This window comes from Hypomesus transpacificus, chromosome 9 (genome assembly GCF_021917145.1).
Source record: "Hypomesus transpacificus isolate Combined female chromosome 9, fHypTra1, whole genome shotgun sequence".
Classification (NCBI taxonomy): Eukaryota; Metazoa; Chordata; class Actinopteri; order Osmeriformes; family Osmeridae; genus Hypomesus; species Hypomesus transpacificus.
This window is the reverse complement of record NC_061068.1, coordinates 15,695,689-15,721,473: the sequence shown is the minus strand read 5'-3', so window position 1 is coordinate 15,721,473 and position 25,785 is coordinate 15,695,689. Positions and strand designations below refer to the sequence as shown.

The following is a 25,785-nucleotide window of genomic DNA, read 5'->3' as shown; positions in this document are numbered from 1 at the left end:
CTTGGCACACAACTTCCTGGCTAGACCATATTGTGACCACAGCTAATGTTCATGACTCACTGGAAAGTATAGAGATATGTTATGGGCTGGCCACCACTGATCACATACCAGTTGCTATGCTGCTAAATGTTGAGAGTGTACCCTTGTTGGCCAACGAGGGTAATGCTGCTCCCTCAAGAAAACTGGACTGGTCAAAATTGACCAAAGAGATTATGCACAGATATTCTCTATTAACTGACAGCTTACTCAGTGATGTTGAATTGCCTAGGGATGCCCTAATGTGCACGGATATGAACTGCAAGGATAAACATCATGCTGAAAATCTCTGTGCCATGTATGATGATATTGTCAAATGTCTTTATGCTTCCAGTGAACCTTTTATTAATCACAAGAGTAAGGTCCCTAACACATGGACTGGCTGGAATGAGTTTGTGTCTGAGCAACATGTTCAAGTTTCAAGTCTTTTATTTCTCAGGTACACAGAACAACACAAGGTTAGACTGGGCACTGAAATTCTTAAGACAAGACAACGCAAGCACCTGGCATAACATAACATATAAATACACGGAACATAATTTAAATGTATGCTGAGCTTAAATAAGTGAAACTTCCTAAATATACAGATAGCAATAAATAATCGACTATACTAACCCTAATACTAAAACTTCCTAAATTACAGATAACAATAAATAGTACACAACAAAGCTTGTGGTATGGATTGCATTTCTGCAGAGCATCTAAAAAATGCCAGTTATAGACTCAGTCCATAACTAGCCATGTGTCTCACTGGAATTATGGTTCATGGTGTTCTACCGAACTCTATTATGTCAGTACTGTTAGTGCCTGTTGTCAAAGATAAGGCTGGTAAACTAAACAGCATAGACAACTATCGACCCATTGCATTGGCAAGTATCTTGTCTAAAGTGTTTGAGAGAATTATTTTAATGAAATTGGAAATGTACATTCTGACTGCAGACAATCAGTTTGGTTTTAAAAGAAAACATGGTACTGATGTCTGTATCTATGCTCTGAAGGAGATTGTCTCTAGGTACACAAGTCTTAATTCATCTGTATTTTTATGCTTTATTGATGCTTCCAAAGCTTTCGATCGAATTTGTTATGAAAAACTGTTTATGAAGCTGCTAGCGAGAGGTGTCCCTAAACCTCTAGTGAGGATTTTGGTGTTCTGGTATGCCAATCAAACTGTTCATGTTAAATGGGACAATGTTGTATCAGCTCCTTTCCATGTTGGTAACGGAGTTCGACAAGGAGGAATTGTATCTCCCTTTTTGTTTAATGTGTTTATGGATGACTTATCAAGCCAGCTGAATAAGACAATACAGTCTGTCTTGTATGTGAATCTATTGTCAATCATCTGATGTGCGCAGATGATCTGGTCCTACTCAGCCCATATAGTGCTGGGCTGCAACAGACACTGAGGGTGTGCTCTCAGTATGGCATAGATCATGATATAAAATATAATGCAAAGAAAAGCCCCATATTGATAGTCAGAAGTAATCAGAACAGGAAATTAACCTTCCCTACCTTTTATTTATCTGGCAGTCCCCTTGGTGTTTGTGAGGAAATAAAATATCTGGGCCATGTCATTTCTGATGATTGGACAGATGACAACGATATGTATCAACAGTGCTATATATATTCTCTAAATATATTCTCAGGCCAATATGTTATTAAGGAAGTTGTTCTCAGTGCTCAGATTCAGTTAAATGTTCCCTGTTTAGAACCTACATAACACCATTGTACACTGCTCATTTGTGGTCTATGTACAGGAAAAGGAGTATACAGAGACTGAAAGTAGCTTACAATGATGCTTTTAGATTGCTACTTAATGTGCCTAGGTGGCATAGTGCTAGTCAGTTGTTTGTGTCTAAGCACGCACCAACCTGTGAGGCACTCTTGAGACAACTGATGTATGGTTTCATGTGTCGACTGGACAAGTCTGAGAACTGTATAGTAGAGGCTCTGGTCAACCCTCTAAAGAGCTGCTATCGATTTACTTCGAACTTAAGACGACATTGGCACAAAAGTCTTCATACTTTTTAATGCACTGTATCATCTATGTTTTATCTTTTTGTTTTTCTCTCTTTTTCATAGCTCTATGTCTGTTATTTTATATGGAACTTGGCGTCTGAAATAAATATTTATATATACTGTATAAAGTCTGGTTCCACCACTGCAATTAGGGAGGCTGGCACTGTCTAGGTGTTTAGGGTTACATCAAGACCACTGAGTTGGAACTGATTATCTGTGTTCAACATCCCTTTGCACATTGTATTTCCATCTCTTCTTAATGCACTCTGGTAATATGTTTTGCTTATGATCTATATGTATGTCTAATGAATGTGTTTTCATAGTGGTTAAACTGTAAGCTCCTTTGTTTATTGTTGGAATGTTCTGAGACTAGTTAGGTCAAGAGAGGGGATGAAGGATTTACAGGTATGTCTGTTTGACCGAAGACCCTGGAGGATGTGTGTAGCATATTATATGGCCTGCTATCTTAGATTGTTGATACAATGGAGATTAGTTTGACCAGGGGGTCCATCTGGAGACATGAAGTCTGGGTGATTTTTGGGTCATTTTTATGTTTTATGACACCCTGACTTGTTGCAGGAGAATCCTCATCACCTGGGGGAAGGAGCTTTGGGACATCAGGTTCTGAGGCTGTTGTTTCAGCTGTCACTGAATTGGGTTAGAAACATTTGATAGACGTGTCCTGATTGTTGTATAGAAATGACCAGATGTTAGGTACTATATAAAACTGTAAATATACTATACAGGAATGTGTTCCGGTGCACCTGCAGTATGGCCGCACTGACGAAAGCTACGCTATTACCTAGCACTTTGTTTGTCTCGTTAGTGTTTGTAAGTTGTTTTGTCAATTTTGTATTTTGCATTCAGTACGACCAGCAAACACGTCTGGATACCGTAGGTGGCGGGTGGGGGTGTAAGGCTGCAGGAGAGACTTGATGTAGTCGGGTGCAGTCCCGTTCACTGCTCGGAAGGTCAGTACCAGGGTCTTGAATCTGATGCAGGCCGTGATGGGTAGCCAGTGGAGAGAGATGAGGAGCGGGGTAACGTGGGAGCGTCTGGGTAGGTTGTAGACCAGGCGGACCGCTGCGTTCTGAATCCTCTGAAGAGGGTGGGTTGCGTATGCTGGGAGACCGGCGAGCAGCGAGTTGCAGTAGTCCAACTTGGAGAGGACAAGTGCTTGGACAAGCAGCTGGGTGGAGTGCTCAGACAGGTATCTTCTGATCTTCCGGATGTTGTAGAGGGTGAATCTACACGACCGGGAGACCGCAGCAATGTGGGCCGTGAGGGAGAGCTCGTCATCCATGATAACCCCAAGGTTCCTGGCAGAGGATGAGGGGGTCACCGTCGCAGATCCCAGGGTGATTGAGAGGTCGTGGGAGATGGAGGGTTTGGCCGGGATGATGAGAAGTTCTGTTTTGGCGAGGTTCAGCTGGAGGTGGTGCTCGGTCATCCAGGCGGAGATGTCTGCGAGGCAGGCCTCAATCCTAGCTGAGATCCCCGGATCGGTCGGGGGAAACGACAGGTACAGCTACTAGTAAACCGAACAGCTGTTTGGCCCTAGCCCACGCTAAATAAAAGAAAGGCAGGCCACAAAACAATAGTGACCGTCTCTTGTGAAACCCAGATGTAACAGAAAGAACAGGCGTTAACCTGGTCTTAACTTCGAATGCTCCATCCCCAACCCCCTCAGAATCAGAAGGGATTTTATTCGCCATTGAATGTTTGCACAGACAAGGAATTTACTTTGGTAGGAAGGTGCATACATTAAACATATAGGAATCTTGAAACTTAAATATGTGGACTAACTATACAAAAGGAGCAAAGTCGAGCTAATACTAAGGGTATTTAAAATAAAATATAAGTAGCCATAATTTACAATCTAACCTAACCTTCGCCAACCACCAGAATTCCCGGCATCCGAACATTCCGGGCATTCCTGTTGATGGCAGACAGCAGGTTGATTGGCATGTCGGACCCCGCGAACACTGCTGGTAAACAACCAACTAACAGCCTAACATTTAACACACGTCTTTCTGTATGGGTCGCTACACTATGTTGGGACTTAAACAGCTAAGATTCCTTGATGAGATGCCTTATCAATCTATTAACGTTATAAAAGATGAACACTGCAGTCAGATAGCTACCCTGTTTGCTATTGTATAATGCCTGTTTGTAGTGTATTTCAGAGTAGGCCATGATCTAGTAACTTAAAGGCTGGTAGTTGATTGAAGATAATAATGGGGATATGTTTAAGATTGAGATTGGACTCAAATGTGGATAATTGGATGTGTAGGCCTACATGTTATTTTTGCTTAGGGTTCACTTCAAACGTTAAAAGAAGGGATGAGATAGCAGACTTCTTCAAAAAGCTGAGTAAACAGGATCAGGTGGAAATAGACCCCAGTCCTTGCACCACCCCAAGACCTCAGAGCAGCTCCCTCCCCAAGGCTACAGGCACCAGGTCAGAGCATACTAGGCAGTCAGCCACCAAGTTTAGCTTGTGTTTGTAGGCCACACATGTAAGCCTACACAAAGGTTTTTTTCCGATTAAACCTCACTTTAAAATGTTGGTTCTTGTTTTGATGGCTGTGGCATTTTTTGTGTGAGTATACACTAATAGTTATGTTTTAATGTAAAAGATTCATGAAAGAATCTAACCTCTAACCTGGTTAGACCCAGATTATATATTCATGAAAACAGAGTGACCACAGTCTCTCCAGTTTGTGAGTACAGTACAGTGTGTGTAAGAAAGAAATGAATTGCTTTGGATAAACAGGCCACACTGAAGAACTCAGGCTTAAGTGAATTTCAATTTTAATTTCTCATCAGCAATCATATGAATAATTGACACTGCTTAGATGCCAGGCTAAGGTTACACACACATTTTCAGTCTTGGTCTGTGGACCCCCTGAAGTAGCCCTGGCCACCCCTTGGCCACCCCATATATAAAAGTCTGGTTCCGCCACTGCAATCAGGGAGGCTGGCACTGTCTAGGTGTTTAGGGTTACATCAAGAGCACTGAGTTGGAACTGATTATCTGTGTTCAACATCCATTTGCACATTTTATTTTAATTTCTTCTTGATGCATGATTATGCTTTGCTTATGACCTGCACCTCTCTTCCTCACCAACCACCCCTGGAGAAGTGGAATTCTCACTGAATTGCTCCCTCCAGGCTTTCTTAAATGTTTTAACTGAGGTTTCCTGAGTTTCACCTTGCCTTCAGTTAAATACCTTTTGGGCTTATGTATGTAAAATGAATGTGTTTTCATAGTGGTTAAACTGTAAGCTCCTTTGTTTATTGTTGGAATGTTCTGAGACTAGTTAGGTCAAGAGAGGAGATGAAGGATTTAGAGGTATGTCTGTTTGACCAGTGAAGACTGACCACTGTGGGACAGTAAACCCTGGAGGATGGGTGTATCATATTAAATGGCCTGCTATCTAAGATTGTTGATACAATGGAGATTAGTTTGACCAGGGGGGTCTTCTGGAGACATGAAGTCTGGGTGATTTTTGGGTCATTTTGATGTTTTATGACACCCTGACTTATTGCAGGAGAATCCTCATCACCTGGGGGAAGGAGCTTTGGGACATCAGGTTCTGAGGCTGTTGTTTCAGCTGTCACTGAATTGGGTTAGAAACATTTGATAGACGTGTCCTGATTGTTGTATAGAAATTAACAGATGTTAGGTACTATATAAAACTGTAAATATACTATACAGGAATGTGTTCCGGTGCACCTGCAGTATGGCCGCACTGACGAAAGCTACGCTATTACCTAGCATTTTTTTTGTCTCGTTAGAGTTTGTAAGTTGTTTTGTCAATTTTGTATTTTGCATTCAGTACGACCAGCAAACACTTCTGGATATTAGGTCGTCACTTAGCTTAAGGAATATTTTACAAACTTGAATTCCACTTTCCAGAGTTCGAGATCGGACTGCAGCGGGCTCTTTGTTGTTTCGCCGATCTGTTTACCTGCGAGACGGAGGAAGAAGAAACAAGGCCGACGTGCTGGAGTTCTTGTTCGAACTCGGAAACGGAGCTTCAAACCTGCTTTTCTAACCATCCTACTCGCTAAAGTTCAGGTTAACTTTCTTTGGGCCATGGATGTAGCGGTACTAGCATCTCACTGCTCTCCTGCACTTGAGCTATTAACTGTAAAAATCAGACCCTTCTATCTACCTTGGGATTTACTCTGGTTTACTTCAGTCGTCATCGTTTATGGAGTGAATAATGTGAGGTGATGTAGTTAACGTAAAAGTTAATGTGTTTGGCTAGGAAATTAAGTTGTATACAGGCTGTATTAAAGTGAATTGTGTCATGTTTCATCTAGCAGATTTAGCCATACTGGTATCAGCACACGTGTTGAGGATCGAGATGTGTGCGTGTTAAGAGCATGTAAGTGGGTATTATTTCTTTGAACATACTGGTAAATATTTAGGTTTTATGTATTTGATGTTAGTGGTGTACTAATGATGTTTTTGTATTGTCTACTCTCACTATCACCACTACCGTTTTGTACTGCTAAAACTTACTATTCTTTTTATTTTCTTACACGGCTATTTGGGCTACAGTTTTGGATGGGCTGAGCTTGTGTACCTGTTAGGTTATCATATTAATCTATCAGATAAAGAACCCTGCTCTTTATTTAGTTTTTGTTTTTATTCCCCGCCAACATAGACAAAAGCTTTAACAGGTCAGTCCGGTTGCGAGGTCACTCCACTTAAGAAGTGACGAGAGTGTGACGACCCTCCAGGACTGTTTTGACACCACTGACTGGCTGATGTTTAGGGAGGCAGCAGATGGAGACATTAAACGAATAAACGGACACTGTTTCCAGCTACATTCAACACTGCATTGATGATGTTGTCCCCAAGAAGGATGTCCGGTCTTTCCCCAATCTCAGATCGATCTCCTCATCTTTAAAGGATTGAGAAATGCAGTAGTCAGAGAACTCCGTAAAGCAAAGACAGCCTATTTTATGCAACTGAGGAATTTGAAGGAAACAGCACATCCCTATGGAAGCACCTTGACAGTCTTACTAAACTCAAACCTAGTCAACAAAAAACAAGAACAGATTTGGAAGTGAATGGTGTTATCAGCACTAACAATTCAGCTATTACAAAACAATTCATTAACTTCTTTATTCAGTCAGTGGAGGAGCTTGCAGAGAATTTTGAACCAGCAACCCTATCACAGACCACAAAGTCAGAGCCATCAAAGCTTTTCCAAATTCAGGAGGTCAGTCAGGAAAAAGTACATAAAATCATTAATAAACTAAATAAGTCTAAGGCAAAGGATGTGTTTGGGTTGGACACTGCCTTTATCAGAACTCACTGTTCTTCCCTGGTTAAACCTGTAACCCACCTGGTAAACCTTTCCATCAGAGTGGGCAAATTAATAGTAGAGCATCTCGAAAGCAACAAACTTATCAACTCCAAAGAGTTTGGATCTAGACCAGGGTACTCTACAGAAATGGCTAAATGCTACCGAGAACATCAAGAGTAAAGGCCATTGCACACTGAGTCCGAAATTCGTAACCGAAATGTTCGCACGTAAAAAAATTAATACGACCTCGCGTTATGTCAATCGCGCTTACACTCTGCCTCCAAAACTTTCATACGTCAAAAAAAAGTTTGGATCCGGTTCGATTTTCTGCATTTTCGCATCCATAGCCAGAATTTTGATAGTTCTTTTGGAAATTCAGTGCCACCGAATGTTGAGGCTGACGATTGCAAAAAATGCATAAAAGATTTCGAACTCAGTGTGTAAAGGGTACTCCGTACTTCACGATTACGGACACATGGGAAGGGCCTACGCATAGATGGAACGCCCTGAAACGCCCTCTCCGTCGTCTGCGGGGCCGTCGGAGACCTCTCCCGTGCACCGTTGAAATTCCTGTCGATCCATCATGCCGTGCTGTACGCGACAGATACCCCTTGGTCGTGATTGGTCCGCTACGACATCATTTCCAAACGACATCATTTCCGACTTCGACAGAAAGGCGTTTTCTCTAAGGTCGTCTTTTTGAAAGACGTCTGTGATGAGAACTTCTTGGAGAGAAAGTTTATTGTGAGATAGTTTATGCTCTACTCTAGCGAATTCAGAAACGTGAGTTTGTTGTCTTTTTGAGCTGAGTACCTTCTACGCTCACTTTGAGAGGGACAGTGACCCCCCTGCAGTGGAGTTACCTGAGGGCCTAGCCAGTGGTGTGCCTACAATAACTGTAGCTGAGGCATTGCTCCAGAAAACTCAACCCTCGCAAGGCACCTGGCCCAGACGGCATATCAGGTGCTGCGCGGACCAGCTGGCAGGGGTCTTCAGTGACATCTTCCACCTCTCCCTCAGCCTGTCTGTACTCCCCACCTGCTTCAAGAGGACCACCATTATCCCTGTGCCCAAGAACACCAAGGTCACCTGCATGAACGACTATCGTCCGATAGCACTGACCTCTGTCATCATGAAGTGCTTCGAGCGGCTAGTCAAATCATTCATCTGCTCCTCGCTGCCTCCCACAATGTACATTAAGCGAAATGTACATTGATACATTTCTCACTACTATATATATTCTACTATACAATATTGCACTATTGCTGATAGTTGCTGTACCTCACTTGTCTTAGGTTAGTATAGCTCTATAAGGTCAGTATAGGTCATTATGTGTATTAGAGGTCTAGTATATTGTATTGTATACTATTGTTGAAGGATCCTCACTGAACCTTCGTTTGAATGTACTTTCGAGAAATGATGAATAAACAAAAAAAGAGTGACGCTTATTAGAGATAATGTGCATTTGCATGAAGATGTGTTTGTGACTTTCTTGCATACGTATATCAAGTTTTGCATTAAAATGTTTTTAGAATTTGCTTATACACGTATATTAAGTTTTGCATTAATATTTGTTTAGAATTTCTTCCGTACGTATATTGAGCTACTGGGTCATATGTGCATTTGCATAAGGTGGTTTTAGAAATGGCTTGCATACATATACAGAATTATAATATGTGCATTGGCATTAAATGTGCTATTAGAGAATGGCTTGCATATGTTTTAAGATGTGTTAGAAATAGCAAAATGGTTTTAGAGCTTTTTTACCTTTTCGTTATGAATAAAAAATGGTTTCCAGATGTATATTTTAGATAAAATGAGTTATGACTGCTTGCTGGTAAAAAGTTTGAGTTAGAATGCTTTGAGTGTGACAGTTTGGAACTATTTTACATAGGATGTGGTAAAAACTGCTTGCATAGAGAAAACCGGATCTCCGGATCTTGAATGACAGCTACTTTGACAGGGCTGTCTGTCTAACTGGTGTTTACGCGAAACAGGATTTTGAAGATTTACATGTTCAGACTCACTCTCTCTCATAGGTGCGGTGTTGTGTCCTAAATAACGGGGGGGAATAAGGGCGAGCAAAGCTCTTAATCGCTCTTGATTGTTATTAAAGGAAAATACTAATATTCGTCTGAGTGGGAACAAAGGAATAAGGGATAAATAAATGATAATGTTGTCATAAAAGACCAAAACATTAATGCTGCTATAAAAACCCTTGATGTTATAAAGCCCAGTGACGTTACGACACCGTGGTTTGGTTTGGTGTCGATTCCCTCAGAGGGAGCCGCTAGCAAACCCAAAATTAAACGTGTGTCTCCGCTCACAAACCTGGGGAACCGTGAGACCCCGAGCGTGACTAGATCACACAGGCCAGACAGTACAGTTGAGGGTTGGTCCGAAAGCCGATCATCGCCGCAGACACAGTTCTCTCGCTGTGAGCCCAGCGCATCGTTCAACACTATTGTTGTTGCTTATCATAGATGTAATCTATGTTCTAAGTACTTATATGTTTGTTATGTCAGATTACTTTGTGTTGTCTTGTCCCTAGAATTTCAGTGCCCAGTCTGACCTTATGTTGTTCTGTGTACCTGACAATAAAAGACTTAAACTTGACTTCATGTATTTTGTGTTCGTCATCACTCTGCCGAACGACTTCTAGTAATCCGGTATGACTGGTCACAGAGTGCTCTGTTTGGTAATGTACTGTACAGAATAAAGAATGTGTATTAATCCGGCATCTTGACTATTCACGCACACAGTGTCTTCAAAACTTCCTTGACACTTCCTTGAGAGATTAGGTTGATTTAGGTGCAGTTCTATGGGCTTGTGTGAAGCCCTCTGCAACATTGCTTGTAGAAAGGGCAATACAAATAACATTTGATTTGAGTACAATGACACAATTTGAACAAAGTTACTGGAAGCCAGTAACCAATGTGAAATATTAACCTGCCTGAGAAGCTGATTTTAAAGAGTTGGATTGTACCTGTGGAATATTCCAGAAAACGATCTGTCTATTGTATATTGAGACATCATGTGGTCATCCTGAGGCATTTCTATGATGTATTATGATTATAAGAAGGATTACAAACACTACTACCCGCAGGAGGTGGAAATAAAGAATGAGTCTGTAATTTTCCTCTCAAACACCAAGAAGGTTTGATCAGTCAGAGGACTGTCTGTCCAGGTTGGGAGACTTTCCTTTCATCTCAAATGGAATCGTACCAAACTATAGTGTCAGACATTGTACACCTTTTTCTTTCCCTTAAAAAAAAATGGAGAATGACCATTTTGAGGGAGGAACAGAAGGGTAAAATCGTCCTTCTCCACTTTTTTAAAAAGGGAAGAAAAAGGTGCAGTGGTCTTGTAATTCTTTTCAGAGCTATAGTAGTACAATGCACCAAGAAAGTAATACATATTACATCCAATAGCAGGTCTGTCAGTATACTGTCTGTCTACAATAATATAATGAAGTAGTATGTCTTAAATATATTCCTGTCCCACCCTGGTCTGTTTCACCCATCTCATGTTTGTCTCCACTCCCTCCAGGTGTCTCCCATCTTCCTTCCTACCCTCATTTATCCCTGTGTTTTCTGTTTGCGGTCAGTTCTTCTTGTTTGTCAAGCCTACAGTACCAGCATGTTTTTGTCTACCTCCTTTTGTCTTTTCTGCCTCTTAGTTCCTCTGGTCCTTACATCCTGCCTGCCCTGACTCTGAGTCTGCCTGCTGCCCTGTACCTGAATGGCTCTGCCTTGTCAACGACAAACCTAGCCTGCCCTGGATAGTCTTTCCCGGCCCCCTTGTACCTTTAATAGACCACAAATTTACAACCAGAGAAAGTTTATTGTGAGATAGTTTATGCTCTACTCTAGCGAATTCAGAAACGTGAGTTTGTTGTCTTTTTGAGCTGAGTACCTTCTACGCTCACTTTGAGAGGGACAGTGACCCCCCTGCAGTGGAGTTACCTGAGGGCCTAGCCAGTGGTGTGCCTACAATAACTGTAGCTGAGGCATTGCTCCAGAAAACTCAACCCTCGCAAGGCACCTGGCCCAGACGGCATATCAGGTGCTGCGCGGACCAGCTGGCAGGGGTCTTCAGTGACATCTTCCACCTCTCCCTCAGCCTGTCTGTACTCCCCACCTGCTTCAAGAGGACCACCATTATCCCTGTGCCCAAGAACACCAAGGTCACCTGCATGAACGACTATCGTCCGATAGCACTGACCTCTGTCATCATGAAGTGCTTCGAGCGGCTAGTCAAATCATTCATCTGCTCCTCGCTGCCTCCCACAATGTACATTAAGCGAAATGTACATTGATACATTTCTCACTACTATATATATTCTACTATACAATATTGCACTATTGCTGATAGTTGCTGTACCTCACTTGTCTTAGGTTAGTATAGCTCTATAAGGTCAGTATAGGTCATTATGTGTATTAGAGGTCTAGTATATTGTATTGTATACTATTGTTGAAGGATCCTCACTGAACCTTCGTTTGAATGTACTTTCGAGAAATGATGAATAAACAAAAAAAGAGTGACGCTTATTAGAGATAATGTGCATTTGCATGAAGATGTGTTTGTGACTTTCTTGCATACGTATATCAAGTTTTGCATTAAAATGTTTTTAGAATTTGCTTATACACGTATATTAAGTTTTGCATTAATATTTGTTTAGAATTTCTTCCGTACGTATATTGAGCTACTGGGTCATATGTGCATTTGCATAAGGTGGTTTTAGAAATGGCTTGCATACATATACAGAATTATAATATGTGCATTGGCATTAAATGTGCTATTAGAGAATGGCTTGCATATGTTTTAAGATGTGTTAGAAATAGCAAAATGGTTTTAGAGCTTTTTTACCTTTTCGTTATGAATAAAAAATGGTTTCCAGATGTATATTTTAGATAAAATGAGTTATGACTGCTTGCTGGTAAAAAGTTTGAGTTAGAATGCTTTGAGTGTGACAGTTTGGAACTATTTTACATAGGATGTGGTAAAAACTGCTTGCATAGAGAAAACCGGATCTCCGGATCTTGAATGACAGCTACTTTGACAGGGCTGTCTGTCTAACTGGTGTTTACGCGAAACAGGATTTTGAAGATTTACATGTTCAGACTCACTCTCTCTCATAGGTGCGGTGTTGTGTCCTAAATAACGGGGGGGAATAAGGGCGAGCAAAGCTCTTAATCGCTCTTGATTGTTATTAAAGGAAAATACTAATATTCGTCTGAGTGGGAACAAAGGAATAAGGGATAAATAAATGATAATGTTGTCATAAAAGACCAAAACATTAATGCTGCTATAAAAACCCTTGATGTTATAAAGCCCAGTGACGTTACGACACCGTGGTTTGGTTTGGTGTCGATTCCCTCAGAGGGAGCCGCTAGCAAACCCAAAATTAAACGTGTGTCTCCGCTCACAAACCTGGGGAACCGTGAGACCCCGAGCGTGACTAGATCACACAGGCCAGACAGTACAGTTGAGGGTTGGTCCGAAAGCCGATCATCGCCGCAGACACAGTTCTCTCGCTGTGAGCCCAGCGCATCGTTCAACACTATTGTTGTTGCTTATCATAGATGTAATCTATGTTCTAAGTACTTATATGTTTGTTATGTCAGATTACTTTGTGTTGTCTTGTCCCTAGAATTTCAGTGCCCAGTCTGACCTTATGTTGTTCTGTGTACCTGACAATAAAAGACTTAAACTTGACTTCATGTATTTTGTGTTCGTCATCACTCTGCCGAACGACTTCTAGTAATCCGGTATGACTGGTCACAGAGTGCTCTGTTTGGTAATGTACTGTACAGAATAAAGAATGTGTATTAATCCGGCATCTTGACTATTCACGCACACAGTGTCTTCAAAACTTCCTTGACACTTCCTTGAGAGATTAGGTTGATTTAGGTGCAGTTCTATGGGCTTGTGTGAAGCCCTCTGCAACATTGCTTGTAGAAAGGGCAATACAAATAACATTTGATTTGAGTACAATGACACAATTTGAACAAAGTTACTGGAAGCCAGTAACCAATGTGAAATATTAACCTGCCTGAGAAGCTGATTTTAAAGAGTTGGATTGTACCTGTGGAATATTCCAGAAAACGATCTGTCTATTGTATATTGAGACATCATGTGGTCATCCTGAGGCATTTCTATGATGTATTATGATTATAAGAAGGATTACAAACACTACTACCCGCAGGAGGTGGAAATAAAGAATGAGTCTGTAATTTTCCTCTCAAACACCAAGAAGGTTTGATCAGTCAGAGGACTGTCTGTCCAGGTTGGGAGACTTTCCTTTCATCTCAAATGGAATCGTACCAAACTATAGTGTCAGACATTGTACACCTTTTTCTTTCCCTTAAAAAAAAATGGAGAATGACCATTTTGAGGGAGGAACAGAAGGGTAAAATCGTCCTTCTCCACTTTTTTAAAAAGGGAAGAAAAAGGTGCAGTGGTCTTGTAATTCTTTTCAGAGCTATAGTAGTACAATGCACCAAGAAAGTAATACATATTACATCCAATAGCAGGTCTGTCAGTATACTGTCTGTCTACAATAATATAATGAAGTAGTATGTCTTAAATATATTCCTGTCCCACCCTGGTCTGTTTCACCCATCTCATGTTTGTCTCCACTCCCTCCAGGTGTCTCCCATCTTCCTTCCTACCCTCATTTATCCCTGTGTTTTCTGTTTGCGGTCAGTTCTTCTTGTTTGTCAAGCCTACAGTACCAGCATGTTTTTGTCTACCTCCTTTTGTCTTTTCTGCCTCTTAGTTCCTCTGGTCCTTACATCCTGCCTGCCCTGACTCTGAGTCTGCCTGCTGCCCTGTACCTGAATGGCTCTGCCTTGTCAACGACAAACCTAGCCTGCCCTGGATAGTCTTTTCCGGCCCCCTTGTACCTTTAATAGACCACAAATTTACAACCAGTGTGTGGTGGAAATGGAATCGTACCAAACGATAGTCTCAGAAATTGTACACCTTTTTCTTTCCCTTTAAAAAAAGTTGAGAATGACCATTTTGAGGGAGGAACACTAGGGTAAAATGTGCCTCTTAAATTTGACCCTTCTGTTCCTCACTCAAAATCGTTCTTTTCCACTTTTTTAAAAAGGTGCAGTGGTCTTGTAATTCTTTCCAGAGCTTTAGTAGTACAATATACCAAGAAAGTATTACATATTACATCCAATAGCAGGTCTGTCAGTATACCATGCAGCACACTTTTCTGGCTATTTCTGACACACAGCCTTGATGCAGGGATAGTGGTGTGTCAGGCACAGGACAACAGTACACTAGCAGACAGATACTAAACACAATGTCAATCTACAATAATATAATAAAGGAGTATGTCTTAAATAGATTCCTGTCCCACCCTGATCTGTTTCACCCATCTCATGTTTGTCTCCACCCCCTCCAGGTGTCTCCCATCTCTCCTACTCTCATTTATCCCTGTGTTTTCTGTTTGGGGTCAGTTCTTCTTGTTTGTCAAGCCTACAGTACCAGCATGTTTTTCTCTATCTCCTTTAGTCTTTTCTGCCTCTTAGTTCCCCTGGTCCTTACATCCTGCCTGGCCTGACTCTGAGTCTGCCTGCTGCCCTGTACCTGAATGGCTCTGCCTTGTGGATGTCAAACCTAGCTTGCCCTGAATAGTCTTTTCCGGCCCCCTTGTACCTTTAATAGACCACAAACTCACAACCAGACTGTGGTGTGAATGTGATTATAACTATGGTTGTGTTATGTTGAACAGGTATGCAGACCTGAACCACAAATAGTTTACAATAATGTACAAGAGCGCCCTGTCCCAACCCAAGCTCTTCTCCTGTCTGGCCCCCCAATGGTGGAATCACCTCCCCACCTTCATCAGGGACACTGACTGTCTCCCCACCTTCAAGAAAAGGGTAAAGACACACTTGTTCCGGGAGTACAACGGTACTTAAGACTCTCTGACTTTCTGAGAGCCTCTCAAGTACACACCTAGTCTGAAGTTGAGTCGAGTTTTTTCCTGAGCCAGTTTTTTGTAGAAAGACATTCCGAATACATTTATTTTCGTCAGTTGTACTGACCATCTTTTTATTTCTGTTTTACTAGTGGCCCAGGGTCCCCGTTTTCTTGTTTTTCCTGTACGCCCTTGGTCAAAGAGGTTAGCTTCCTTTTTTATTTATTTTTACACTTTGATTTTGTTCCTATAATTTTCTGCCAATAAAAATGTGAAAAAGACAGTCGTTGCCCTACCGCCCATTTGTGCGCCCCTCGTTCGAGACCCAGAGGCGCCCCACACCTAGACTCAGGTGAGTTCCCCGGGGATTCGCGACCATTTAGACACGAGACACAACAACCAGCTGGTGTTTACGCGAAAACAGGGTCTTGAAGTGTTGGTCTGTTCAGACACATGTACTCTCTCGATAGGTGCGGTGTTGCGTCTCACGGAGGATAAAACTAACGGGGAGGGAAAACGTTTTGTTTTATTATTGTCACCCGTGGGAAGGACGTTCACCGGGAGGGAAACATAGCCAAGTAATAAGTGATCGATAAACTATGATGTGTTGCCCAAAAAAGGGCCTATAAACATTTGCTGCCATAAATGATCTCTTGAGGTTGTGATTGAAGTCCCCGTGAACGTCTGTGGTTGTTGTGTTGGGTGCGGTGATTCCCGAGGGAGTCTCTGACTAACTCGTAAATCGACCAAGCGTGTGATCTCCGGCACGTAGCCTATGCAAATTCGTGAGGGCCGAGCGTGAACTAGGGAGACGGGCGAGGCGTAATAAAATAGCGGTGACTATTTGCCAGGGGATCAGCACCCTGGTCAGCGCGCACCTCGAGTCCCCAGGCGATCGTTCAACAATGTCCAAAAGAAAACACACACCTTGTGTAATTGTTTATTGTACATAAAACTTTTACCGGCATTTAGAAAAAGAAAAAAAAGAAAAGATAAGCGAGGAGTAAGTGATGCTAGCAAAGCTAGATACCTAATGTTTGCAATCTGTCTCTGTACCAAAACTCTTCATAACTCTCTCTTCCACTCTTCCACCATTACACAAAGAGATTTAGCAAGTATTAGCTGTGTAACATTCTGTATGTTTCAGGGTGTTAGTTTCAGTTGCTTGCCAGATTTTGGTTGTGATAATAAGCCAGGCCACCTAAAGCTATGTAGCAAATGATGAATATTGTAGTGAATGACGGGGGTAGTTAAGGGGAGCAGAGTCAGTGGCTGCACCTGTGTTAGGGGGGTATCGGGAGGAGTATAAGAGAGGGAAGTGAGCAGGGGTTGGGAGCTGGTCTGGGAGCCGGTGTCTGACAGACATCACGGAAGTGAAAGAACTGAACGTGTGTTGCAATTGGGGGGTGGCTGCGTTCCTGGCTGGTTAGGGTGACGTAGACAGCGGGGCTGTAGGTGTGTCCGCTCCCATTGTCTGCTGTCTTTGGAGCGGCCTCAGTCTAGACCCCAGGAGGGTCTCAAACCCCTGGAGAGTTAAGTAGTGTTATTCATTCTTACAAACTGTTCGTTATGTGTAGGCTACCGCTCACTGGTAGTTTTAGCCGTAGCGTGTAGAGCTAGAGTACAGGGGGAGGCAGCTAGAGCACCTGTGCAGGTAGATAGACCCTGCCAGCAGGTCCTGAGACACATGTGCAGTGAGCGGGGGCGTGATATCACAGTGTGGCCGTGGTGTGCGTGCCCTAAGGGGATGTGAGCGTGGCGTTGTAGTGTGGGACAAGCGTGCAGTGTAATGTCATGTAAGTAATCTCACTTGTCCCAGTTACAGGGTAAATGCAGGAATCCTGAAGTTAATTTCAATACCTTTTTAAGACTTTTTGAAGACCTTCTCAAAATATTTTAAGACCTCATCGCCACTTCAAGTTCTAATCTGCAAAAAACCTTAAACTTAATAAACAGTTGTAGGTTGAAAATAAATATATAGAGCACAACCATACAACAGAACTCAGATAAGCTCGGAAGAAACAAAGCTCAAAATAATAAATAAAAGAATAAAAGGCAAGGTTTATAGAAACATTTGAATGTTTGAGTTCAGTGATTCACCGCATTATTGCAACACCAGATAACCTCTGCGTGCATCGTTGATGTGTCACCCATAGCCACCCTGATGTCGGCAGACGATGGGGCAGAGGTCGCTGTCGTAGCTGTTTTGACAAGTTCAGCTGTTTTGTTGGGGGGTGGTGTCGCTGGTGGATCACAGAAACTGGCAATGGACAGCTGCGGCTGCTCTCTGCGGCGGCCTTGACAGCGTTGATGCCCATTGAAGCTACGCTAATCTTCTTTTTACAATATGTACAGTAAGCCTGTTTTCACGGACAGGCTTTAGCCATTGTATAAACTCATCCTTCTCCAACCAGGAGAAATGGGCAAATGTACATTTCCCCATTTCGGAGTCTGTTTCGCGACATGTGGAGGGCGACACATCACCCATTCCCGTCATCATTCTGCTGGACCTTTCTGCAGCGTGTGACACGGTTAACCACCAGATCCTGCTCTCCAGACTTTCTGAGATGGGCATTACTGGCACTGCACTCCAGTGGATCTCATCCTACCTGTCGGGAAGATCCTACCAGGTCTCCTGGGGAGGCAAACTGTCAGGCCCTCGCCAGCTCTCCACTGGTGTCCCACAGGGCTCCGTCCTTGGCCCCCTCCTCTTCTCTCTGTACACCACCTCACTTGGACCAATCATCACCTCCCATGGCTTCTCCTACCACTGCTACGCTGACGACACGCAGCTGTACCTGTCGTTCCCCCCGACTGATCCGGGGATCTCAGCTAGGATTGAGGCCTGCCTCACAGACATCTCCGCCTGGATGACAGAGCACCTCCTCCAGCTGAACCTCGCCAAAACAGAACTTCTCATCATCCCGGCTAAACCCTCCATCTCCCATGATCTGTCAATCACCCTGGGATCTGCGACGGTGACCCCTTCATCCTCTGCCAGGAACCTTGGGGTTACCATGGATGACGAGCTCTCCCTCACGGCCCACATTGCCGCAGTCTCCCGGTCTTGTAGATTCACCCTCTTCAACATCCGGAAGATCAGGAGATACCTGTCTGAGCACTCCTGCTAGTCCAAGCACTGGTCCTCTCCAAGTTGGACTACTGCAACTCGCTGCTCGCTGGTCTCCCAGCATGTGCAACCAACCCTCTTAAGAGGATTCAGAACGCAGCGGCCCGCCTGGTCTACAATCTACCCAGATGCTCCCATGTTACCCCGCTCCTCATCTCTCTCCACTGGCTACCCATCAATGCCCGTATCAGATTCAAGACCCTGGTCCTGACCTTCCGAGCAGTGAACGGGACTGCACCCGACTACATCAAGTCTCTCCTGCAACCTTACACCCCCACCCGTCACCTACGGTCTTCCTTAGACAACCGCCTGGTGGTCCCACCGCTCAAGACTGCCCGGTCCCAACACAAGCTCTTCTCCTGCCTGGCCCCCCAATGGTGGAACCAGCTCCCCACCTCCATCAGGGACACTGGCTGTCTCCCCACCTTCAAGAAAAGGTTCAAGACGCACTTGTTCCGGGAGTACAACGGCACTTAGGAATGCTTGGCTGGACCTGTTGTTGGTTTCCTCAAGGATCACAATGACTCTTATTGAGTGACTTGTTGCTCTTGTAGGTTAGTTATAACGAAGTTAAGTCTTGTACTCGCTGTGAAATATTTTACTATTGATTGTTCTTCTACAGGTACAGTCCTGCACCTTTTTGTGGTTCATGATGTTTTAATTTGTAACTTGTATAACTGCATGCTCTTATAGGTCTTCCCTTTTGGCACTTGTTTAGTTTTTTTCACAATGCATGCTTCATGTTTTGGCTGCTTGCAATGTTTGGGACTACCTCGTTGTTATGAACAGTGACCTATGCTCTTTTGTAAAGCTCTCTCTTGGAAGTCGCTTTGGATAAAAGCGTCTGCTAAATGCATAAATGTAAATGTAATTTCGCAAAATACGAGACTCGCTGACCAAGCACGTCGTTGTTTATAATAGTCATGGGAGGAAAATAAATATTCATGCATACTTTTAGGAATCAAACTCTTTGGACAAAGCGTGAACAAAATTTAATACCTCATAAAATCGGGATTAAGACTTTTTAATACCTTTTAAGGGCCTTAATTTACCTAAATAGATTTATCAACCTTTAATAATTTTTAAGACCCCGCTGCTAAAACAGAGCTTTAATGCTATTGTTTTGCACTTGCTTTTTGAATTTCTCCCTACAAAGTTAAAGGGCCCATATTGCATGGAGTACTCAGACCCTCTAAAGTCCTATAGATAGACTGAGGAGATAAACACTCACTTGAAAGGTGTCATAATGGTTTCTTTCTTGTGACATCTTTAAAGTGAATGTTTAGGCTATTCTTTAGTTTTTCAGTGGGACTTTTGGGGCCCTGTTAATGACATTAATGACTTAAGCTTAGCATATACCAGCTACAGCGCATCGTGTCATATCATTATATTACAGTTTTTTTCAATCGCTAAGAAGCGCTTACCCATACTTCGGACACTTTTTCTAAACTCTTAACACAATTAGCACAGCATCAGTCTTTTTTGGCCATACAATTCACATATTTCATGTCTTTTTCACACAATATGCTGTCAGTGAAGACATTTCCACAACGCTTACATTTTCTTAACAGACAACCTATACCTCCCAACAAAATGATGGATTGTTTGTGTAGTATTTACGAATGTTAACACACAACATCCCACAATAGCAAAAACAATTATCCAAACCTTAGATACAGTATAAAAACATCTGCTTCTACAATGATATTAGTTCAAAAACAACATATCTCAGCAACAAACAAAAAAAAGGCAATTGAAAAATGGACACACAGCTGATTTATGTTGGGTAAAGTGGGCCAACCACAGCTGATTCCAGTGTAGCTTAGACTCAGTGGCAGGGGTGTTAAGGAAGAATTCGAGTGGCACTGTGTAGATCTGAATAGTCAAGGGATATGGTTTTAATACAATTTATTGGACTATACAATTACATATGATTTAAACAAAGTACTTTGTGATCCGTCTCGGCGAAGGGTGTGCTAGCCACAAATCGTTCGCAAGAGTGATCCTGAACATCCAAAGATCACAACCTCATATACACTTCAGATCAAATGGCATTCTAAAAGGTCAATCAATCAATGTAGCAAACTCTGTGATTGGCTAACTCAACTTAGTGACAGCTTAGCACAATACCAAGTGTCCAGTGTGTCCCAAAGTTCTTTGATGTCACAGCTCTCCCCAGAGCAGTAGATAATAAAGCCACAGGGGTTGACCAGTCAAATGGTCAACTGTCCTTTGTGTGACCATCTTCAAACAATACTTTTAATTAACACAAACAATGAAACAGGACACAGTCCTTCTAGCCAAAGTTCAGAGCAACTGTCTCATTGACCCCTTACAGTAACCAGAGGACAGAAGTCCATATAAAATGCTTCACCCATCCCCCAGGGCAAGCTGCCCACAGAGCCATCAGCACCTCACATTCCTTTGAACTCAACTTAATTATCTTGCCTTCCTGTCTCTTACCAATGAACATAGAAGATTATAGATTTCATACACATACATCTATGCATATGACCAACAGTTCCACTACAGGGGTTATTTCCTTCAATTACTATAAAAGAAGGACTCTGAGGAGAGATGTTGTTGGATTTAGGAAACAGAAACAGACAAATACAATCACTGTAATGTTTGGACGAGGAAGAGCAAGGGGCCCAGGGAGATTCGAGCAGGCCGAGTGAGAGATGGAGGGAGAGGTGCAGAAGCAGTGAGAGGAGCAGGGCTGGGGATAAGAGCAGGCCCAAGGAGAGGGCAAGGTAGAGGTGTAAGAATGCATGGTGGTGGCATTCCAAGGGCTGCAAGAACAGTAGTCAGTGATGAACTTTGTACCACTATCATTGACCATGTAATCAACCACGGTCTTTCACTAAGAGAGGCTGGTGAAAGAGTGCAACCCAAGTTGAGGTGGTCAATGGTTGCCTCAATTACACGCATCTTTCAACAAACCAATATTTTGTTCACTGTAAGCATTACTGTAAAACCTTTTCTGTTCTATTACTGTATACTGTGTTTCTACTGTACTTCCTTTACGTAGTAAACAGTAAGAAAAAAAAGAACTGATTTGCTTTTTACTGAAATGTGTTTGAATGTGAACATTATTGTATATGTGGACATACAGTTCCCAACCAAGAAATTTAGTGCAAAAGGTGGATTGCATGTTTTCAATGCAAATACCTGAAACATTAGTCTATGCCGTTTTTATAATGTCAACAATAGCCAGTATTTTGAAACCTGGTGTACTTTGATTGACTGCATGTACCTTGTGAAGTGAAAACAAGTGTTATTCTTTGACAGAATCATTTCATTTTGAGTCAGATTTCCAGTGTTTTGGTAAAGTCAGTGTGTGCAGAGAAACATGTGTTCTGTCTTGAAATGGAGAGTTAGTATATATTTAACAAAATGTGTTTTTGAGAAGAAAATTATCCATTTGGCCAATTGTGTTTTGTAGGTGTCAGTCTGTGCTAAGAGTTTAGAAAAAGTATCCGAAGTATGGGTAAGCGCTTCTTAGCGATTGAAAAAAACTGTAATACAAAGTTAATAACAATGACTTCACTCAAAGGCTCAGGCCCAGGGGCCCCCTGAGCTCATGGGCCCCTGGGCCCGGTAGGCCCGTTTGTTAATCCATCCCTGTGTCCACCTTGTTCGGCCCGGTGAGGGATTTCTAGATGCAGGTGCTCTAAACTGGGTGCCGTAAGCCTAACTCCATGCTGTACCTTATTTTATGAACTGTAATAAAGTATTGTTGTTGTACGCCGGGTTTTCCCTCTCCTATGTTCGGCTGCATATCCGTACCAGCCTTAACAGTGACCCTCTACACTCATTAGCGGAAGCAAGGTTTATTAACCTATGAAGTTATTTTACCTCAACATTCTCATGTCAGCTGCATATTTCTGCCGACTTAATAAAGCTAAACAGACTTTATAAAGCTAAGTTAAACACAGCGGTACCCTGGTCCTTCACTTGAGTGAGAGAGAGATGTGAAAGCAGAGACCGAGTACTAATGCGACGCTAAGAAAAAAACAATTATTTAAATAATATTTTAAAAGCTGCATTGCCTGGCCAAGCACACCACACTACTTTAAGAGTGCTAATTACTGTTACAGATTGTAGGATTTAAGTTTTTGTATTTGAATGATTTAGCGATTTTTTCCCCTTTTTTTGTGGCATTGTGAGTGTGCACCCCGACAGGTGGTGACAGTGCCACCCTCGAAAAGGCTGCCAGATGTGCATGACGGGAAGAAGGCGGGGCAGATACCGTCATTGACCTCAGGGCTGAAGCCACCCACGCTGTCTCTGTTTGGGCCTGTTCCATTTTGTACAACCTTTGTTTTGTCTATGAACTTTAATTGATGTAACATTTTTCTACAATAAAACCGGCAACATTGGATTATTGGACAGAACTGCGAGTCTTGACACTGCTTCTCCTGCTTTCTCCAAGGTGGTAAAATCAACTAGAAATAGGATCTAGGGATTTAAAGGAAAACTCAAAACTGTTTTGTTTTTGCCACTACAACACGTCAATGTAACTTGCTGCTTGGATTTTCCCCCGAAGATATCACACAAGCTGGACACAGGAAAGTCTAACGCATGGTGAACTTGAAACAAAGAAATGGAGGTATGTGCTTGAAGATATTATTCCTTTTGATGGATTTTTCGTTGACAAACAATATTGCCATAATTAAGAAACAAGTTTTCATGGAAGATCTTTTGCATTAATGAACCGTGATAATTATTTGGGGAAGTTACAGTTTTTTTAAATCGCTAAAAAGCGCTTACCCTTCGGATACTTTTTCTAAACTCTTAACACAGACTGACACCTACAAAACACAATTGGCCAAATGGATAATTTTCTTCTCAAAAACACATTTTGTTAAAGATATACTAACTCTCCATTTCAAGACAGAACACATGTTTCTCTGCACACACTGACTTTACCAAAACACTGGAAATCTGACTCAAAATGAAATGATTCTGTCAAAGAATAACACTTGTTTTCACTTCACAAGGTACATGCGGTCATTCAAAGTACACCAGGTTTCAAAATACTGGCTATTGTTGACATTATAAAAACTGCATGGACTTATGTTTCAGGTATTTGCATGCAAAACATGCAATCCACCTTTTACACTAAATTTCTTGGTTGGGAACTGTATGTCCACATATACAATAATGTTCACATTCAAACACATTTCAGTAAAAAGCAAATCAGTTCTTTTTTTTCTTACTGTTTACTACGTAAAGGAAGTACAGTAGAAACACAGTATACAGTAATAGAACAGAAAACGTTTTACAGTAATGCTTACAGTGAACAAAATATTGGTTTGTTGAAAGATGCGTGTAATGGAGGCAACCGTTGACCACCTCAACTTGGGTTGCTTTCACCAGCCTCTCTTAGTGAAAGACCGTGGTTGATTACATGGTCAATGATAGTGGTACAAAGTTCATCACTGACTACTGTTCTTGCAGCCCTTGGAATGCCACCACCATGCATTCTTACACCTCTACCTTGCCCTCTCCTTGGGCCTGCTCTTATCCCCAGCCCTGCTCCTCTCACTGCTTCTGCACCTCTCCCTCCATCTCTCACTCGGCCTGCTCGAATCTCCCTGGGCCCCTTGCTCTTCCTCGTCCAAACATTACAGTGATTGTATTTGTCTGTTTCTGTTTCCTAAATCCAACAACATCTCTCCTCAAAGTCCTTCTTTTATAGTAATTGAAGGAAATAACCCCTGCCACTGAGTCTAAGCTACTCTGGAATCAGCTGTGGTTGGCCCACTTTACCCAACATAAATCAGCTGTGTGTCCATTTTTCAATTGTCTTTTTTTGTTTGTTGCTGAGATATGTTGTTTTTGAACTAATATCATTGCAGAAGCAGATGTTTTTATACTGTATCTAAGGTTTGGATAATTGTTTTTGCTATTGTGGGATGTTGTGTGTTAACATTCGTAAATACTACACAAACAATCCATCATTTTGTTGGGAGGTATAGGTTGTCTGTTAAGAAAATGTAAGCGTTGTGGAAATGTCTTCACTGACAGCATATTGTGTGAAAAAGACATGAAATATGTGAATTGAATGGCCAAAAAAGACTGATGCTGTGCTAATTTTGTTTAGAGTTTTGAAAAGGTGACAACTGTTTGGACAAATGCTTGTTAGCGACTGAAAAAAACTGTAATGCCGATGTGGCCAAACAATTGAATGAGTGGATACATGACCTACTTTGAGTGTATGAAACAATAAGTTACTTTTGGAAGATACTCCTTGGGAATTACATTAATTGTTTTGAACTTTGGATACATTTGTCGTAAGAGAAAGAGGATTTATGTTTTTCGTTAGTTCTGGAAGTTAATTTTTGGGGTACAATGTCTAAATCTAACTTTTTACCTAGTCAAACCCTACTGCTTGTGTGTTTTAAGTGGTCTGGTCTTGACCCGGTATCTCCCTGCCTTGGTCTTGGACTTGACTCAGTATCGCCCAGTCTTGGGCTTAGTCTTGACCCAGTCTCGACCCCTCAAAGTCTTGGTCTTGTCTCGGTCTCGATACACCTTGGTCTCGGTTTAGGTGGTCTTGACTACAACAGTGTCCCCTGGTCCTGACCTCCTGCCTGGCCTGACTCTGAACCTGCCTGCTGCCCTGTACCTGAATGACTCTACCTTGTCGATTACAACCCTTGACTGCCCTGACTATTAATTGGCCCCCTTGTAATTTAATAGACCACAAACTTACGACCAGTGTGTGATTCAGTGCGTGGTGTGAGATAATAAATATAGTTGTGTCATATTGAACATGAATACAGACCTCAGTGTCTCCAGCTTGCAGAGTGGATTCCCCAGTCCAGCAGAGAGCAGCTTCATGCCTGAATCCCCCAGGTTGTTGTTACTCAAGTCCAGCTCTGTCAGATCTGAGGAGGGGAGAGCTGAGGCCAGCGCTTCACAGCACCGTTCTGAGAGGTTACAGTCATTCAACCTACATGACAATAGGAGAACATAAGACATCATCAGAGGCATGTTTATCATACAATCATGAAATATAATATATAACCTTTATACATCCCCTCCTTGAGTCACCACCTTACCGCGGTGGAGGGGTTTGCGTGTCCTAGTGATCCTGGAAGCTATGTTGTCGGGGGCTTCATGCCCCTGGTAGGGTCACCCAAGGCAAACAGGTTCCAGGTGAAAGACCAGACAAAGCGTGGCTCAAAAAACCAACCATGAAGAAATACAACAATGGTTCTCAGTTGCCCCTGCCCGGAAGCGGGTCACCGGGGCCCCCCCCTGGAGCCAGGCCCGGGGGTGGGGCTCGATGGCGAGCGCCTGGTGGCCGGGCCTTTTCCCATGGGGCC

The 25,785-nt window shown here is 42.5% G+C and overlaps 2 protein-coding genes across 11 annotated transcripts in view; both read right to left on the bottom strand.

Moving 5' to 3' along the window:
* The window catches only part of LOC124471292 (NACHT, LRR and PYD domains-containing protein 12-like), a 1,476,309-nt gene that overhangs the window by 182,618 nt on the left and 1,267,906 nt on the right, over nucleotides 1-25,785 (bottom strand). The window lies entirely within an intron of this gene.
* Nucleotides 1-25,785, bottom strand: part of LOC124471307 (NACHT, LRR and PYD domains-containing protein 6-like) — a 332,215-nt gene that overhangs the window by 181,639 nt on the left and 124,791 nt on the right. Inside the window, exon 10 of one of the 4 annotated variants that reach the window (XM_047025776.1) lies at nucleotides 3,595-3,619. The exons of 2 other annotated variants lie outside the window; for them this stretch is intronic. In XM_047025776.1, the coding sequence (XP_046881732.1) occupies nucleotides 3,610-3,619 (10 nt within the window). In that variant the 3' untranslated portion in view covers nucleotides 3,595-3,609. Of the gene's footprint in view, nucleotides 1-3,594; nucleotides 3,620-25,168; nucleotides 25,410-25,785 lie in introns of those variants that run through there. One more of the 4 variants, XM_047025775.1, reaches the window with a different exon arrangement.